Source organism: Pelecanus crispus, chromosome 5 (assembly GCF_030463565.1).
Source record: "Pelecanus crispus isolate bPelCri1 chromosome 5, bPelCri1.pri, whole genome shotgun sequence".
NCBI lineage: Eukaryota > Metazoa > Chordata > Aves > Pelecaniformes > Pelecanidae > Pelecanus > Pelecanus crispus.
In genome coordinates, this window is record NC_134647.1 from 81,724,820 (window position 1) to 81,742,460 (window position 17,641).

Below are 17,641 nucleotides of genomic sequence, written 5' to 3' on the forward strand. Positions count from 1 at the left end.
TGCTTTTCACAAAAACAAGGATGCCATTATCCAAAGCTTCCAAGCTCCACCCTTCACTCTACAAACACACCTCGTTAGGAAGGTGGGTTGTAATATGACCAGAGATCAACTAATTTTAGTCTCCTAATCGCCAAGTGATACTTGAAAAAGGTGGTTGTTACATATAATTATTTCATCAGGAATACTGAAAAAGAACTTTACATCAAAATTTTTCTTTTTTCAGGTGCTTAGCTTCAACCTTTAAAATACCATAATATTTGCAAGGAAAACCAAAATGTTCAAAGACCTGCTATTTATCTTCCCTATTAGAAGAACCTTGAGGTTCAACAAGGCCAAGTGCAGGGTCCTGCACCTGGAACGGGGCAGCCCCCGGTATCGGCACAGGCTGGGGGATGGAGGGATGGAGAGCAGCCCTGCCGAGAAGGACTTGGGGGTGCTGGGGGATGAAAAGCCGGACACGAGCCGGCAATGTGCGCTGGCAGCCCAGAAAGCCAACCCCATCCTGGGCTGCATCCCCACAGCGTGGGCAGCGGGGCGAGGGAGGGGATTCTGCCCCTCTGCCCCGCTCTGGGCAGACCCCCCTGCAGCCCTGCGCCCGGCTCGGGGCCCTCAGCACAAGGACACGGAGCTGCTGGAGCAGGGCCAGGGGAGGCCACAGAAATGCCCCGAGGGCCGGAGCCCCTCTGCTGCGGGGCCAGGCTGGGGGGGCTGGGGGTGCTCAGCCTGGAGAGGAGGGGGCTGCGGGGAGGCCTGAGTGCGGCCTGGCAGTGCTGAGAGGGGCTGCAGGAAGGGGGGGGCAAGCTTTTAGCAAGGCCTGTGGTGACAGAACAAGGAGTGATGGGTTTAAACTAAAGCAGAACAGATTTAGACTGGGTATAAGGAAGAAATGTTTCACGCTGAGGGTGGTGAGGCAGTGGCCCAGGTTGCCCAGAGAGGCGGTGGAGGCCCCATCCCTGGCAACATCCCAGGCCAGGTTGGACGGGGCTCTGAGCACCCTGGGCTGGTTAAAGCTGTCCCTGGCACTGCAGGGGCTGGGCTGGGTGGGCTCTAAGGGTCCCTTCCCACCCAAAGCATTCCGTGATTCTATGAATTCCATACAGCGTGTTCAGCTCTGTACTCAGCTGTATCAAGGAAGTCTACTGGGCTTCAAGTGATACATGTGAAAAAGCCTGTGGTTCCTTATGGCCTGGCCTTGGTAAACCCCTTTGTTTCTCGCCTGTCCAAGAAAACACTACTTTGTTCTGTCTGTTGAGGGAAATTGGCTTCTTAACCCTTCTGTGCATGTTGAAAACATTAGTCCTTGATGAGCACATTACCGATGCTCGTGATACCCGTACCAACGATCATTTCCAACAGCAATGTTACTTTGTGCTTTAAACCTTAGGTGATCTACACAACTGCACTTTTCTACCCAGGATGAACATTCAATTGCAAAATTCAACATAAACGGTCTTTCATCCTTGTTTGAATAAAAACTGATCACATAAAAGGCATCTCTTAAAGATTCTGGTCACAAAGCAGTGGTTTTACAGTCAGCAGATGACTGGAGCCAACTGTTCTCGGGGGCTCAGAGGACGGAGAATATCTGAATTTCCTGCTTTTCACACTGTCTTACTTCTATCTCACTTCTACTCAAGACCAGCCACATTTTGCTGATGCATTATTCCCAAGATCAGTTCAAGGAAAGCCACTTTCCCTGAAATGCCATCGTCATCAAACAACTGAAACTGAAGGACCAAACACTGTACCAGTATAAGCACCCTGTGTTTTAACATAATTATGAGAAAAACAGGCTGCACATATGATTAATAACTGTAAGATTCCACAAAAAGATGTTTTCTGGATTTTTGTGGCACAATAGGCATCTGCAAAACATATACACGTAATTGTTTTTTTACTTGTGTTTTGTTACGGTCAATCAGTATTTGATTCATAATGATAAATTTAAGTCGACAGCTCAATAAAACAATTCCACACTTCTTTATTAAAAATTATCTTCACAATAAAATAGCTTTCTTCAAAAGCACATAACTAGATCCACCTCTATTACAATGGCCTCCGTACAAGCACCTCTTCCTTTACAATTTATCTTAGGCTACAGTATAATTGCCAACCCATCAAATACATTAAGGTCATTATCTTTTTCTTGTTGAAATCAAAGGCAACATCCCCACTAAATTCAACAGGGGCTGGATTAGTCGTGAAAACCTATGTCACTCCAGATTAAGAGCAATACTTCAGTCAAATGAAGCTCTGAATGCCATCCCAAGAACATAATAAAACAAAACTAGGAAGCCAAGCCAACTTGACAGGGGAGTAGTACTAAATATTTGGGAAAGAGGTTTAACAGGTCAGATAAATCAGAAAGGAAAGTCCAGAACTGTAATGACCACTCCTGAGCGTATTACCTTGGCGTCATTCTTCTTCTAGAATACTTTATAGTCTTCACATTGTGAGCATTACTGCAAAGGATCCAGGTGTCATCAAAAATGAGTTAAAAACACTTCAAAAGCCATTGCATGGGAAGCACCTGATCTAGAACTATGACTTTATTCTGAGCTGTCTCACATGGGGGTTAATTGTGAGTAACATGTATATTCAGCACAAAATCAGCAGTAAAACTACTGAGTAACAAACCCTGACAGCATTAATCCACATTTCTAGTTCCTGTGAAAGCCAGGAGACAAACGACCAAATAAAAGCTTTCGAAGAAAAGTAGAGACTGCAACTTGTATTGACACTTCAGTGACACGGTCAAAGCGAATGAAACCGTGGCTCTACCAAAGTTAACCTCTGAAGCTTCGCTGACTTCGGGCAGACCCGGCATGTCATTCCCGGGATGGTCACTAGAGATGCTGGTCAGTGAGAATGGATCAGAAAGAAAAAGAGATCAGAAGTTCCTCTTCCAGACACGCCCCAAACAAAGATACAGATTGAAACCGATGTGTGACCATTCACCTGCATCTCTTCCCTAAGACCTGAAAGCTGTCATTTCACAGTGTGCAATTCTTTCTCCTTAAGAATGTTATTATAATAAATCAGTATACTGATGTTTACCAGAAACAGAACCTTAATGAAGGCATAGAAGGGGGAGCAGAGAGCTGTTTATGAGCACCAGAAGTTTTGATAATTACTTACCTCTTTCTCTTAACAATGCAATGGTAGTGAATGAGCCAGCAAGCTTTTTCACAGAACATTGCATAGCAGTAGCATATCCCATTTGTCTTTATTTGGTACATATACACGTAGAAAGACCGTTTCAGTAACGATTCTGTATATCCTGTAGATGAAATATGGGGCATTTACTTTATGGTTTTCTGCAAATATGATTTGCACCGCTCTTGTCACTCTTTCAGCTCCGCTACACAATGTCTATTTTACTGCTCCTGCCGCAAATCCAGATGGCTGCAGATGTGCAGCTGGCAACACTATGTTGTCTGACCCTGTTTAGGAGTTTACACAATGCAGTGCTTGAATTAAGAGGAAGTCCCAAGTGCCCTCATTAGCACAGCAGCCAATGAGCTGAAACAGGAGCAGCAAGAGTAGGAAATTTTAGCAGAAAATTCCTAGTACAGGAAATGCCTACAAGACAGAGGGGAGATTGTATACTTTGCTGTGAAGACAGCAGAGTATAAAAACAGCTCTCTTAGGCATGCAACGGTACTCTGAAAACTAATTGCGAAGTCTACAGGCCAAAGTAAGCCCAGCTACTCTTCTTCAATATGTGACTGTATCTCCTTCCACTCATAAAATAGGGCATAATGGTTTACCTTAACAAGGATCACCTCCTTTGCATAGAACTGTAAAATAATAGCAAACATGTTGCTGGCTTTATCAAATATCTTCAAAAAAAGCTCAAGCGGTGAGAGAAGTGTTTTAAGGATGAATGAGTCTATTTAAAAATTTTAGATCTTGTGAAGCTTTGACATTGGCTGTCTTCAAGGCAGACTTTATGAGAGTTGGCGTTTGGTCTTCTCTGAGAAGACAACAAAGGGGTATTAGATAAAACACATAATTGTTATGTAAATGTATGAACATATATTGTGGTTTTAATCAGTGTTGGATGTAACCTCTCATTATTCGAGCAAGTTAAGTTATTACTAGAGAGAGAAGTTCAAAGTATGCTGTGCTGAAAGGTGCTTTCACGCGTTCGGTGATACGATAACCTTTTTAGGTATTCTGGTGTGGTGAACTAATTCTTTCAGGCATTACTTTTTTGCCATTGGCATTCAAGGTTAAAAACGCATGTGAACTAAACTATGGATACAAATCAACCATATGAACGTGACTATTTTCTGGCAGCACGTTGTGCACCCACACTCACATATGTAAATATATTTGAGTTTTTTAAAGAAATACTCTCTGCTTTACGATTTCCTTCTACTTCTAATCACACAACAATCACAGTCAATTCATAAACAAAAGAAATACTGGGTAAAACTGCAATACTGACTCTTAAAATGGATGTGGTTCAATAAAAAGATTCTATCAGCACCACACTCATTCACAAACACATCTCGGGAAAGCGTTGCTATTTCAAGCAGCATTGAAGCATGTGATTAAACCCCACCAATACCAAGATAATGAATTAACAATTAGTACATAGCTAGCTCTTGTATAATTCTTTTCGGGCACAAATCTCCTCGTGCTTCACAGAGAAGCCTAGTTTCACAATTCACCACTTGACAGCTAGGCAGTAAAGCCTAAATGTACATCCTGCTTGGGTGGCCAGATTTGTTTATCAAGGCAAAGCCCGACAGAGCTCACAACCCAGCTCCGTACATTCATTCTGCCAGCTGCAGATGTCTGCAAACTACTTGCATACCCCAAGGTCAGCCTGCCTGCAAATCTCATCTGCCTTTGCTAAGTGCTCTGGAAAGAGTCCCCGTGACTGACTGCAGCGCTGACTCCAGTCAAGCGCGAGCGCTTGGCAAAGAGGGCAGTGAGGACTATCGTACAGCCGGCTGTCCTCACCACCGCTCACATGAGCACGCTTGTGGCCTACAGTACAACGCAGCACAAGCTCCTCGGGCCTCTCGGACGCTCAGACGCACGTCTGTGCGGTTTGAATGCACGATGGCAGCAGCCTCAAGCCTGGCCTCACAGCAGAGCCCAGGTACACCCCAGCAGGTCCAAGGGCATCCCCCATAGGAAGAGGAGAGGCAGAAACTGAGCAGTGGAGAGGCTCCGGACACCAAGCTCAACCTGTGTACATATTGGACTGGATGATCTTAAAGGTCTTGTCCAACCTAAACGATTCTATGATCAAACTACTAGTAAGTACGCGCTGAAACTCAGGCACGTCCACTTGTGGTTCTGCGTAGAGATGAACTTATGCACAGAGCCATGCACTTCTGTGAATGGGGAGGTCAGACTTCAGACATCAGCCAGGAGCAGTTTGACCAAGAGGTCCCCACTTGTCAGCAGAGCCATGTTACGGACAGTCGGCGCACCCACTCTGTAAAATCCAAAAAAGTAACATGCATTGGCCTAGGTCTTAATTAAAGCAGGTCAAGCTCAAATACTTCACCTCCTGCTCCCCACAGGCTGCAAGTTGTGCACGGTTGGTTACTGCAGCTCAGCTGACCTGTGATTAACAAATCTCTAAGCAGAATTCATTCAGTCACGTCTGAGCCCTAAATTGCTACAGACAGGTCACAGAAATCCCTATTACTACCCAAAATAACTAGACTGGGAAGCTGAGTTCCACTTACTGATTCTATATAGAGGCAAACTACAAATTGACCAAAGAAAGTCCTCATAATATTATTCAGAGTTTGAATGACACAAAAAAAAAAAAAAAAGCATGACTCAGATGCCTTTTAGAGACAGCATGAAACATACCAGCCTAAAACAAGGCGTGTTTCAAAATGTTATGTAGAGAAAGAAAAAAGAATCGGAACAGCAGGATACTGTTGGGCTGACTTCTGCTCTTGATAGCTTTTTTAATTATTATTATTATTTAGAAAACAAAAACCCTCTAGTTTTTCACTCTACATGGGCAAGAGGCAAGAAGTAATATCTGCAAAGAAGGAAAAATACTATTCGTAAAGAAAGCCCTTAAAACATAGCTATGTTGCATTTATAATTGGTTGCACATTAATAAGTATGTAAGGTTAATGAAATATAGCAGCCTCATAGCAGCCTTCCAGTACCTGAAGAGGGCCCACAAGAAAGCTGGAGAGGGACTTTTTACAAGGGTATGTAGTGACAGGACAAGGGGCAATGGCTCTCAACTGAAAGAGGGCAGATTGAGATTAGATACAAGGAAGAAATTCTTCACTGTGAGGGTGGTAAGGCACTGGAACAGGTTGCCCAGAGAAGCTGTGGATGCCCCATCCCTGGAAGTGTCCAAGGCCAGGCTGCTCAAAGCCCCATCCAACCTGCTCTAGTGGAAGGTGTCCCCACCCATGGCAGCGGGGTTGGAACTCAATGGTCTTTGAGGTCCCTTCCGACCCAAACCATTCTATGAATTTTCCATATAAATATATAATGTATATTAATTATACAACGGATAATTATGATGCATTTATACGATACATGCAAAATTACAGCTAACAGTGTATATTGTCCAGAGTGGTAAGCAGAAGGGGAATCCACAGCCTACTGAGTTTTCACCCAGCATAAGCAGAGGGGATTTTTATGGTGCCTCATGTCCCAGGAAATAGCATCCAGGATTGAGAGTCAGTTTTGAAGTGGTACTGAACAATTTATTACATTAATAGCAGATTAAAAAAAAATATTAATACATACAGTAATTTTTCTACTGCAGATTTCTTAGTGCTTTATATTGCAAATAAATGTATTCCCACCTGCAGGTGAACAGAAGTGATCTTAGATCAGAGATAGCAAGTGCTATAACTTTTGCTTTCCTAGTCCCTCTCCAATACCATGTTCACTGTCCTATGAGTGAATATTAAGGACTAGCCTGTTTACAACGGATATTCCTCATGAAAACACCATGTCACATGTACATGTTTCCTGAGCACTGGAGATGTGGTATATCCACCTCAGCTAGGCTTTCTATTTGCAATCTATGAGGTGCCACACCTCTGCTAAATAAGAACCATTTATGATAAGGAAGTGTCCTGGTTTCGGCTGGGATAGAGTTAATTTTCTTCCCAGCAGCAGGCACAGTGCTGTGGTTTGGATTTAGGAGGAGAAGAATGCTGATAACACGCTGATGGTTTAGTTGTTGCTCAGCACTGCTTATGCCAGTCAAGGGCTTTGCAGCTTCCCCTGCTCTGCCAGGGGCACAAGAAGCTGGGAGGGGGCACAGCCAGAAGAGTTGATCCCAACTGCCCCAAGGGCCATTCCATACCATACGGCGTCATGGGCAGTATGGAAACTGGGGGGGTTGGCCAGGGAGCAGCGATCGCTGCTCGGGGATGGGCTGGGCATCAGTCGGCGGGTGGTGAGCAATTGCATTGGGCATCACTGGCTTTGTATATCATTATTATTATTATCATTATTATACTGTTACTATTAGCATTACTATTCTACTTTATTTCAACTATTAAACTGTTCTTATCTCAGCCCAGGAGTGTTTCTCACTCTTACTCCTCCGATTCTCTCCCCCATCCCAGCGGGGCAGGGGCAGTGAGCGAGCGGCTGCGTGGTGCTGAGCTGCTGCCTGGGGCTGAGCCACGACAGGAAGAAAAATACACATAAGGAAGAAATTTATATTTAAGAAAGAAATTTTCCTTCCTTTATATATAAGGAAGAAATGTTTTACACTGAGGGTGGTGAAGCACTGGAAGGGGTTGCCCAGAGAGGCGGTGGAGGCCCCATCCCTGGCAACATCCCAGGCCAGGCTGGACGGGGCTCTGAGCACCCTGGGCTGGTTAAAGCTGTCCCTGGCACTGCAGGGGCTGGGCTGGGTGGGCTCTAAGGGTCCCTTCCCACCCAAAGCATTCTGTGTTTCTACAATGAAAGCCGGGCCATCACTCACTCCAACGTATCTGACAGATGCTGCAAGAGCATTGTAAAGCTTTTTAAACATCACTCTGCTTTTAAGGCTGAAAAACACAGCTAAAGCTACTTACAATTCTAGTTTGGCTGTCATCTATTATGTATCATATGGACACCCATCTCCTCAATCCTGCATGATGTACGAGTAAGAACTGTTTGGTTGAGAAACCGATTATTACTTGAAGCCTACCATTTTAGATTACAAACAATGCATACGAGTTCCCTAATCGCACAGGATTAGTTGGATTAACAATTTCTCACTTAAACAGAAGCTCATCGTTTATAGGACAAGCAGGCATTCAGCTGCTGCGAACAGAACCCTGTCCGCCTTGTTCACATCTGCTTGCCGCTTTACTTCCAGCACGCCCATCAAGGGATGAAGCGTATGGCCTCGAGATTGTTCGTGTTTGTAAAGAGCACGCACAGCAAGCACAGCAAGCACAGCAGAAATTATACGTTCAATGGGAAGTACAAACATAACTTCTGCAGGCACTGTTCATGTAAGCCATCACAGCCCAAGAGGAGGACAGGCAGATAAAGAAGAATTCCCAAGAAAAGCCGCAATGGTTCCAAATCTTTTATTGTTTCTCCTGGTTACAGCTCTGTTGGATTAGTGGTTTTATGCTGGGATAAAACCAGCATCAGACTATCAAACCATGTATTTGCCTTGCTATGTGTCCCAACAGGCCAATACTGACATCTGGCACACAAAGTTACTGCAGACCTTAACAGCGTGATTTACTTTTTATTCTTAAGTAAAGTTGCAATGCAATTATCCCTACACAAAGGAAGAGCACAACATAAGTTGTCCTTAGCTTTAGCATCTCCTGCTGGCATTCCCCCCTTCCAAAAAAGTGGTCTTCTGCAGTCCCTAGCATTTGCACATTAAAAAAAAAAAAAAGCAGCAAGTTTTACATGTTTTTCATCTTCACCCCCCCCCCAAAAAAGTGAGAATGGAAGAAGAAAACTATCAAGGAAAAGAAGTTGCAGCTGTGCATACAGGTTGAGGCAGAACTATGAAGACAGAGACCAAATGGGCCCTTGAAGAACAGCATGATCACAGAGTAAACAACGTATTCTGGCAATTCCTTCTTCATGCAACATCTCAACAGCTGTCAAATGTGCCAACAAGAAAAGGATACATAAATAAGCTTCAGCTAATCCAAGATATTCCAGGATTATTGAAATAGGTCATATATCAAGAAGCCAAAGAGAGTTTCTCATGCAAGTAAAACCATTTCCATTTGATTTCAGAGGCTAAGTTTAGTCTACCCAATTCACACGAGTCTGGATGTGCAATTCTAATCTTCTGTTGCATTACCACTGTCATTTCAAAAACAGCATTGGGAGATGTTCAAATATTGCAGCTACCTACCTAGCAAGAAAGCTTACTGCTCCTGAAAAAGAGCACCCGGACAGACTGAACATTTTGCTGGGCGATTCCTCTAACTTGCTCTAGAAGATGTACATAAAAATGAATGCTTGAATACCTCACTACATATTCTAAGAATTTTTTTGCCCTGTAACACAGAGCTGCTGGCAACTGTGCAGCCTTGCATTATTTATCAAGTTTCCCCGATTTCTCTCTGGCAGAAGCTTAGTCTCCCTCAGGATGCACAGAGGCCACTTCTACTGTGAGCAGCAGAGCAGGAGAAAAGTCTGTTTGATCCTCTCCCTGTGCTTTAGTTTTTTCCAGTAGTATCAAAGCGTCCACAGAAGCTCAAGCAACTTGGTACCAGCCATGAAGTAGAAAAATAATCAGCCTAAAATAGATAGAAGTAACATTTGTGAAGGTAGCGCTTTTTTCTAAGGTAGGAATGAAAAGCATCTCAAGTTCTCAGGTATGAGGTAAATTCCCAGTTTCCTGGCATAGCAAATCACAGAGGACATTGCCAGAAATATTTATTTTTCAGAACTTTAATTCCAAATTGTGTTTTTTCCTCAAGTTGTAACAGATAACAGACCATTTTGATGTCCTAGAAACAGATCACAGTCCAGCACCCTTTTTCACGTACAGCACTTACATCAGAGTAGAACAGTTTCCGTGAACTACAGGCTAACTAGAAGCTACTCTGACAAGAGCATTTTGAAAACTCAGCCTGATAAAATCCGATCAGTCCCTGACGCCACAGCACACGGAATCATAGGTGCCAGAAGGAAAACAGGGACCAGGCAGGTTCAAAAAGGAAGAGTGAGCCAGGAACGTGGCAACGGCATCAGCTAGAGCCATGTGCTGGAAACGAGCGGTGCATCTCCTTCGGGGCTCGGCGCATCCCTCAGCTACTCGTGAGATGCTCAGACCTGGAACTATTAAGAGATCAGCAAAGACACTGAAGAAGAACGACTTATGAAATTCGTGCTGATCCTTCAAAAGGTAGCTTCTCTTCCTCATTATTCACAGAATGATCTTCTTTTTTCTTAAAGCATCAAGGTACAGTAAATGCGATACCTGAACAGTGATGTTGCATCTCTCACTTCACAGTCTTTTTTTTTGCCAGGTTTCAAAATTCCTTCCTCAAATGATCAGAAAGGAGAAAGTTACTGACTAAAGCTAAGCTGAAGGCAGAATGCCTGATTTTTCACATCCATTCCTTGTTTGGGATGTGCCAGTTTAAAGATTCATCCAGTCTACTGAAATAAAAAAAAAAAAAAAATACAATACTTCATGTCTGAATGGCAGATATTTTTTCAATGATGATATTAAGAGGATTATCCTAAAACAAATTAGTCTTTAATTGGTTTACAGAGAAAAATATGAATATGCTAGGAATTCTTCTAGGCAAATAGAACAGTGTATATTTTATGAATAAATACAGTAATCATCCGCTTGTTACTTGGAAATAAAAACAAACAACATTTGCATAATAAAACTGTTTGCACATCGTAATGGAAGTGTGTCATTAGCTCCTCCTGGCTTTTCTGCAACAGTCAGTGTACATCTTAGGTCCAAGACATTAAGTTTTACACCAATTATTGCTTAAATAGTTTTGACATTTTAAGTAATCCGTACTAGCGTGTGGATTCATTAAAAGAATCCTTGAGCGCAGTGAATAGTATTTTAGAGAGCTCAAAATTATTAAGATCTACCAGAAAGAAATAATGCGGAACTGATCACTCTATAGATTCTGAAAACATGAGAAACTAGCCTCACAGTTCCACAAACCATTTCTACTGGAAGCTAAAGGATTAGACTGACATGTATTTCCCAAGCTACATCTGTCATAACAAGTCTAAAAAAGCAACCAGCCCACTGAGCAAGAACTGGCACTTTGGGAAATGGCTTAAATAGCATCGAGCTCTCAACAAGCACTTTTATGCTTATTCCATATTCGAAGAGACTCAAATCAAGAGCGTATTTCTTGTCACCTTCACATCTGACTCAAAGATAAAAATTAAAAGAAAAAAAGCGTATTGAGAATTCCTCAGTATACCACGGATTTCCGGGCGTTAGCGCTACAGACAGTAACAGGGGGGGAGCGCAGAGCCAGCGGTACTCTTTCAACCCCGAGTCACAAAGACAAATCATAGAATGGGAGAAAGGGAGCCCACACGGGCATGGCCTCCAGGAGCCTCGTTCTTCCATCACAGAACCTCATACTTAGGCTTTTACATTCTTCTGATCATAGTTTCAACCTCATCTACATTTTGTAGAACACTTTACCATTAGTCTGCCTACTGCTCCTTATGCAAACACATGTACTCACTCAAGGCATTAGTTTACCTGGGCCTAAAGGTACGACCGGGAAGACCTTCCACAAATAACAGTCAAACATTGGAACGGACAATATATTTCATTATATGTTAAGCTGCAGTTGTTTTCAGCCTTTTTTTAAAAACAAAACAAGCAAACCAAAACATCTGGGCCCTCAAAATTCTCCAGTGGAAGAACTCATAAACTACAGATTTAACAGATAAGGAACAGTGCATACAGGCTTTAGAGATAATCCACAGAACACAGAAAACCAACGCTGTAAGGTATCCTGCTTCGCTTCATGGAACCTGCATAAAAGCTGGGAAACCAGCTGGAAAAAGGGAAAGGAAGAAGCTCTTCTCATCCTACAGAACGGCTGCTGGATTCCTCTGCAGGTTTCCTACAACTGCTGTTATACCTATGAATCACAGAATGGTTTGGGTCGGAAGGGACCTCAAAGACCATTGAGTTCCAACCCCCCTGCCATGGGTGGGGACACCTTCCACTAGAGCAGGTTGGATGGGGCTTTGAGCAGCCTGGCCTTGGACACTTCCAGGGATGGGGCATCCACAGCTTCTCTGGACAACTCTGAAGTTGCAAGGACTTCAAGCAGATATGTCCACTAGTGGACAATAAATTGATTACTGTTGAAGTAAACAGCACAACAATTTAATTTCTTACTAGCTCCTACATGACCTAGGAGACATTGTAGAATAGTTCAGTTGGAAGGGACCTACAACGATCATCTAGTCCAACTGCCTGACCAAATACTTGGTTAATACTTTGTAAATACTTGACAGAAGACTGTAGACTGACAAGCCCAGTAAATCCCAAACCCCAAACCCCCTTCCCTGAGTCACAGTTTCCCTTTCCCATACCAGAGCACCTGCAAGTCAAGCGTTACAGGAGAGAGCAAGCAGTCTCTGCTTCTGCCCCACAACTCCATGTCCCAGATCAGGCTCCTGAGGACCTGTGACCTGACAGCCAGCTGCATCTGTCCTGGGGTGGCATGGGGGCAGACGGGATTGGGAAGCGGACGGACTCAGGAATGGAAGCGTGACAGCAATGCTGCACGAGGGCTGCAGGAATGCATTAGCAAGAAGTAGCGTTTTAAAGACTAAGCTGAAAAGTTTGGAGCATCAAACGACCCCGCTCATCATTTACATCTCAGCACACGCGTGTTGCTGCCCTGTGACCACTCAGCTCTGCCGCGTGGCCTGACACTCAGCTCCACCACTGCAGCACTGATGTGGCTCAGGAGTTTTGGGCGAGCCGCCGTGTGACAGCCTCACAGCAGCGAGAGACCCATTGCTGATGGGATGCTCGTCAAGACAGATCCAGCTACTGGTACTTTACTGTCTCAGTTTTTTAATAACAGGCATGTGGAAAGAGGAAAATCACTGGAAAACCTCATTTATTCTCTGATTTTAGAGCAATTTCATTAAAACTCACTGCAATGGAGCCATTGATTGAGTCACATTAAGTGAACCTGGCTTACCTTGAAGCACTCTACAGCTCCAACTCAACAAGCCCCATCCCTCGGAAAAAAAACCAAAACCCAAACCAACCAACCAACCAAAACCAGTGACCCTGAATACCAAAGTAGAGACTCTTTGTTGCTCTATCTCATAACTCCAGAAACAGTATTAAACCCACACACCAAACTAACAGAAAGAAAAAAAAAAAAAAAAAAAGAGGATTTTTTTTTAAACTCTCATAAATCACAGTATTTAACAAACTATATTCCATTACAATAGTGATTTTTAAAAGAAAAAAAAAAGTACAATTTCATTCATAGAAATCCATTTCCTTCACTGGTCTACGTTTGTATCTTTACAGGCAGAAATATGGTTTTGTCACATGGTTCATTTTTATATTTTATTTATAGAAAAAAAATATTACAGAGAACATCTGTGTTCAAACTGTCACAGACGATAAACAAATGAAACAGAAGAGAATCTAATTAATCTCTGAAATCTTGGGAAGGAAGTTCAGCTACCGCTAAAAGCATACAAGTTGCTTTGGTGAAGAAATATTACCTTCACCGCTTCATTCAACGACAAGAATAAGCAGAGGCAACGTTCATGTCCTGCACAACTGAGCAAGAGCTGTCCCGTGTAAACACTGAGTCCAGGAGGATTGCGCAGGGAGAATCGGAACAGAATTCTGTCTAAAGCCTGAAAAACGTTGCCTTTATTTAACAATGTTAATAATTAGGCTTAATGCTCTTGAAGTCATGAGATTCGCAGGGGCTGAATTCTCCATTTAATAAAATAAAATAAAATTTTTTTTAAAAAGTGCAACACAGGCACCTGCAATGTGGTTTTTCCATGCCCCGACCTCCCAGTGCACGTCATTTGCCCAAGAGACTGGTGACTGAGAGAAGAAACACAGTTAAATATCATTAAATTCTATTACTAGCTTTTTAGCAAGGCTAATTACAAGACTGCCAACCCAAAATGTCATGGTGATTTCTCTGACGTAATCACCTAGCACCCAGGAAATGCATGGAAACTACCAATCCCTTTTGCTGACACATATTAGGAGAAACAGATGCTCATCACGAATATCTGACATAACCTTTATAACTTCCTGAGCCAAACAAAAGAAACAGAATTAAAAGCAAAACAAGCATCACATGCAAACAACAGAAAAAACATCACCAACAAAAGAAAACCCTTCAAAATCTCAATGGCATTTGGGGGTTCGAAAGAGCAAACAAACAAACAGGTAAATAAAATGGCCTACTAGTTGATGTTAAAATAAAGAGGAAAACGAAACCAAAAGGCGACGTAACATGTTTTGCCAACTGATGTAGTTCAACCCCTAGAAAAAAAGAACAAAGTCTCCAACACTACGGCTGAGCCTGGCCATGAGGTTTTATGCTGGATACCATCCGAGACCTCACGGTGCTACAATGCAGAAGGGAATTCTGTCTGGGATTACCATAGGATCACCTCGATAAAGGTTGCTCTTATTTTGTATATTTTTCTGCAGAGGAATTAATCTGTGAAACTAATAATGGCTATCTTAAGAGGCTGCTTCTTACTGTGATTTTTTTTATTCTAATGCTTACAGCCGATTGAAATAAACTCTTTCCAAGGAGTTTCTGCTCGTGTAACCATGCATGCACCTAGTGAGTCTACATAACCCATCGCCGATGGTTCAGTACTCGCATCTCAGCCCCTCTCGGGCTTCGCTCCACAGCACGGTCGGGGTTTATTAAACGATGCTAATGCCCTCCTTATCCGACAGCACAAATGGTACATTCAGCACCTTGAAGGGCAGCCATCTCACTGCTTTTCCCCTGGTGGCTACTCCCCCCAAACCCCGAAGGGAATCAGGGAAACACGGCTCATTCCAGGGACGCCTCTCCCAGCCTTCCAGAAGAGCACAGGCAATCGCGGACACGCGGGGCCGGCTTGCGCGCACGCCAGTGCCCGTGACACGGAGCCAGCCGGACTGCGCCCGGAGCCTGGCACACATCGGTCTACTTTCAAAAAAATAATAATAAAAAAAGGAGATAAACCGACGGAGGGGTCTTCTAATTACTGCTGAGCGAAGGCTTAGCGAAGTGGCTGCCAGGGGTTTCCCTCAGGTAGCCCACCTGCCTGCAGCCGCCAGGCGCGTCGGAAAAAGAAAGATTATTTTTACCGAAAGGAGCCGAGGGGGGCTGGCAGCACGGGCCCCGGCAATTACATAAATCGGGGCTAAAAATAAACTTCGGAGGCGCGGGGCGGGCAGCGGCCGGGGGGCAGCGCTGCCGCCGAGGCCCCGGCGCCGGGGGGCAGCCCCGGGAGCGGGGGGGGGGCCCACCCCAGGGTCCCCCCCCGGCCCAAGAAGCTGCCGGAGAAGGGGGGCGCGGGCGGCCCCTGCTTACCACCAGCACCGGCACGCCTGCGGTCAGCGAGTAGAGCAGCAGCGGGGGCACGGCGCTGCGCTCCTCCGGGCCCGGGTAGGGCTTTCGGTACGCGCCCTCGTAGCAGAAGAAGCCTTGCACGTTGACGGCGAAGGTGTCCGTGTACTCGAAATAATAAGCCAGCATCACGGTCCCTGCCATGATCACCATCTGGAAGTAAAGCATGCTGGTGAGCGGAGAGGCCACTCGCATGTACGTGGGCTCCGGCGGCCGCGGCAGCCCTCCTCCTCCTCCTCCCCCTCCTCCTCCTCCTCCTCCTCGGCGGTGCGCTCCGGCGGCATCCACCGCGGGCGGGGGCGGCGGGGCCGGGCCGGGCAGGGCTGGCAGGGCCGGGCAGGGCTCGCAGGGCAGGCGGGGGCCCTGCCCGCCGCTCCGGCAGCGGCTCCAGCCCCGGTTGCCTGCGGCGGGCGGAGCGCGGCGGCGGCGGGAGGGGGCGGCTGGCTTCGCCCCGCCCCGCCCGGGAGGCGGCAGCGGCGCCGGACCCCGGCCCGCCCGGGGAGGAGGAGGAGGAGGAGGAGGAGGAGGCTCCGCACCGGCGGCGAAGGCTGAGCTCAAGCTGCCGGGACGGCGGGCGGGCACACGCCGCGGAGCTGCCCGCCCCGTCCCGTCCCATCCCGGAGCCCTCGCCCCCCCGGCAGCCGCAGCCCGGCAGGCGAAGGGACCCGCCGGTATGACCGGGGCGGTGAAGGCCTCCAAATGCAGCCACGCACCCCTCCGCGTGCCCCTAGCTAGTGAAGCAATTCACGCTTAAAGCTGGCCTTCGACGGAAAACGGGCAAGCAAAGCTGGGCGCCGAGCTGGCCTCGCCCAAGCAACATCCCAGAGCAAGAGGTGTCCGCTCCAGCGCTGGGAGAAATCACACCTACACGAAGACAGGGGAGTTCTCGTTAAAAATATATACGTGGCACGCGCGCTTCAGAACAGGCTGCGCCCAGCGCTTGTCCAGGTTCACCCCCGTGCCCGCTCTAGTCTGGATTCCCAAAGCCAATGGATAAAAAGAGAAAAAGTTACTGAAAGGTACTCCCCCACCCCACCCCAAAATGTTCCACGGCTGGGAAACACTCTTTAAAGAGACACCTTAGCCTTAAAGCCCCCACTGGGCTTACTTAGCAAAGGCCGTTCGAAATAACAAGTGAGAGTTGATCGCCCTGTTTATAACGTGTAATCCTTCTTCTAGCGTTGTACTTCGGCTTTAGCTGTTCGTTTTCCTCCCCTTTCTGAGGAATTTTGTTCACATTCAGTGACGTTGGTCCCCGTGCATTTATTTTTAATCGGCCCTTGAAGAACACCCTCTTGGTGCCTGGATTGCACGTCCAGTCTGTTGCTACGTGTTCTTAGCAGACCCCCCAGAAGACTCTAAATCACATCGCTCCCATTGCGCTCGCCAGACTTAGCGGGATAGCTCCCTACCTCTGTGCAAAACATGTAGAGAGCCATGAGACATCTTGTGGTGACTTCTGCCTAGCACACAGTTTATTTTCCCCATTCCTTCAGCGCAGTCCAATATCCATTACCACGGAAGTAAAAAATCTTCATTTCATCCTGGAGATTGCATGCAATTGTTAGGATACAAGGCCGGACCCAAGGACCAAAGTCAACAGCAGGACCGCAATGCGCACTGGACGCAGCTCTTCAGCTCTATCTGAGTGGATGCCCCAGAGAAACGCTGGTGGCATGTTTCTTTCAAAAATTGGCATTGGGGGAAATCAACCTTTTTCCAGGAACCAGCTAATAAAATACTCCCACATTTTGCTACTACAAGCCAACTTCTATTTATAGATATACCAATGGAGCTATTGCATATAGGAATTAGAAGACATAAAAAGTCCTGCTTTAACAAAACTTTTTTGAAGCGACTACCAAAATCTCTGAAGGATTTTGGATCACAGATTTTGGAAGACATCTCCATAGGTCACACAGGCCAACGACCTGCTCAGCGCAGGTCCCATTAGATCAGGTTGCTCAGCCCAGTCAACTGTCAAGTATCTTGAAGGACGGGGATTCCACAACCACTCTAGACAACCTGTGCCAGTGTCCAACCCCTGACATGTCAAACATTTC

At 45.6% G+C, this 17,641-nt stretch overlaps 1 protein-coding gene across 2 annotated transcripts in view; it reads right to left on the reverse strand.

Moving 5' to 3' along the window:
- Window positions 1–15,773, reverse strand: part of PLPPR5 (phospholipid phosphatase related 5) — a 44,890-nt gene extending 29,117 nt beyond the window's left edge. The window contains exon 1 of one of the 2 annotated variants that reach the window (XM_075710539.1): window positions 15,543–15,773. In XM_075710539.1, the coding sequence (XP_075566654.1) occupies window positions 15,543–15,773 (231 nt within the window). The remainder of the gene's footprint in view (window positions 1–15,542) is intronic. The other variant, XM_075710538.1, reaches the window with a different exon arrangement.
- Window positions 15,774–17,641: the final 1,868 nt, after the last annotated feature.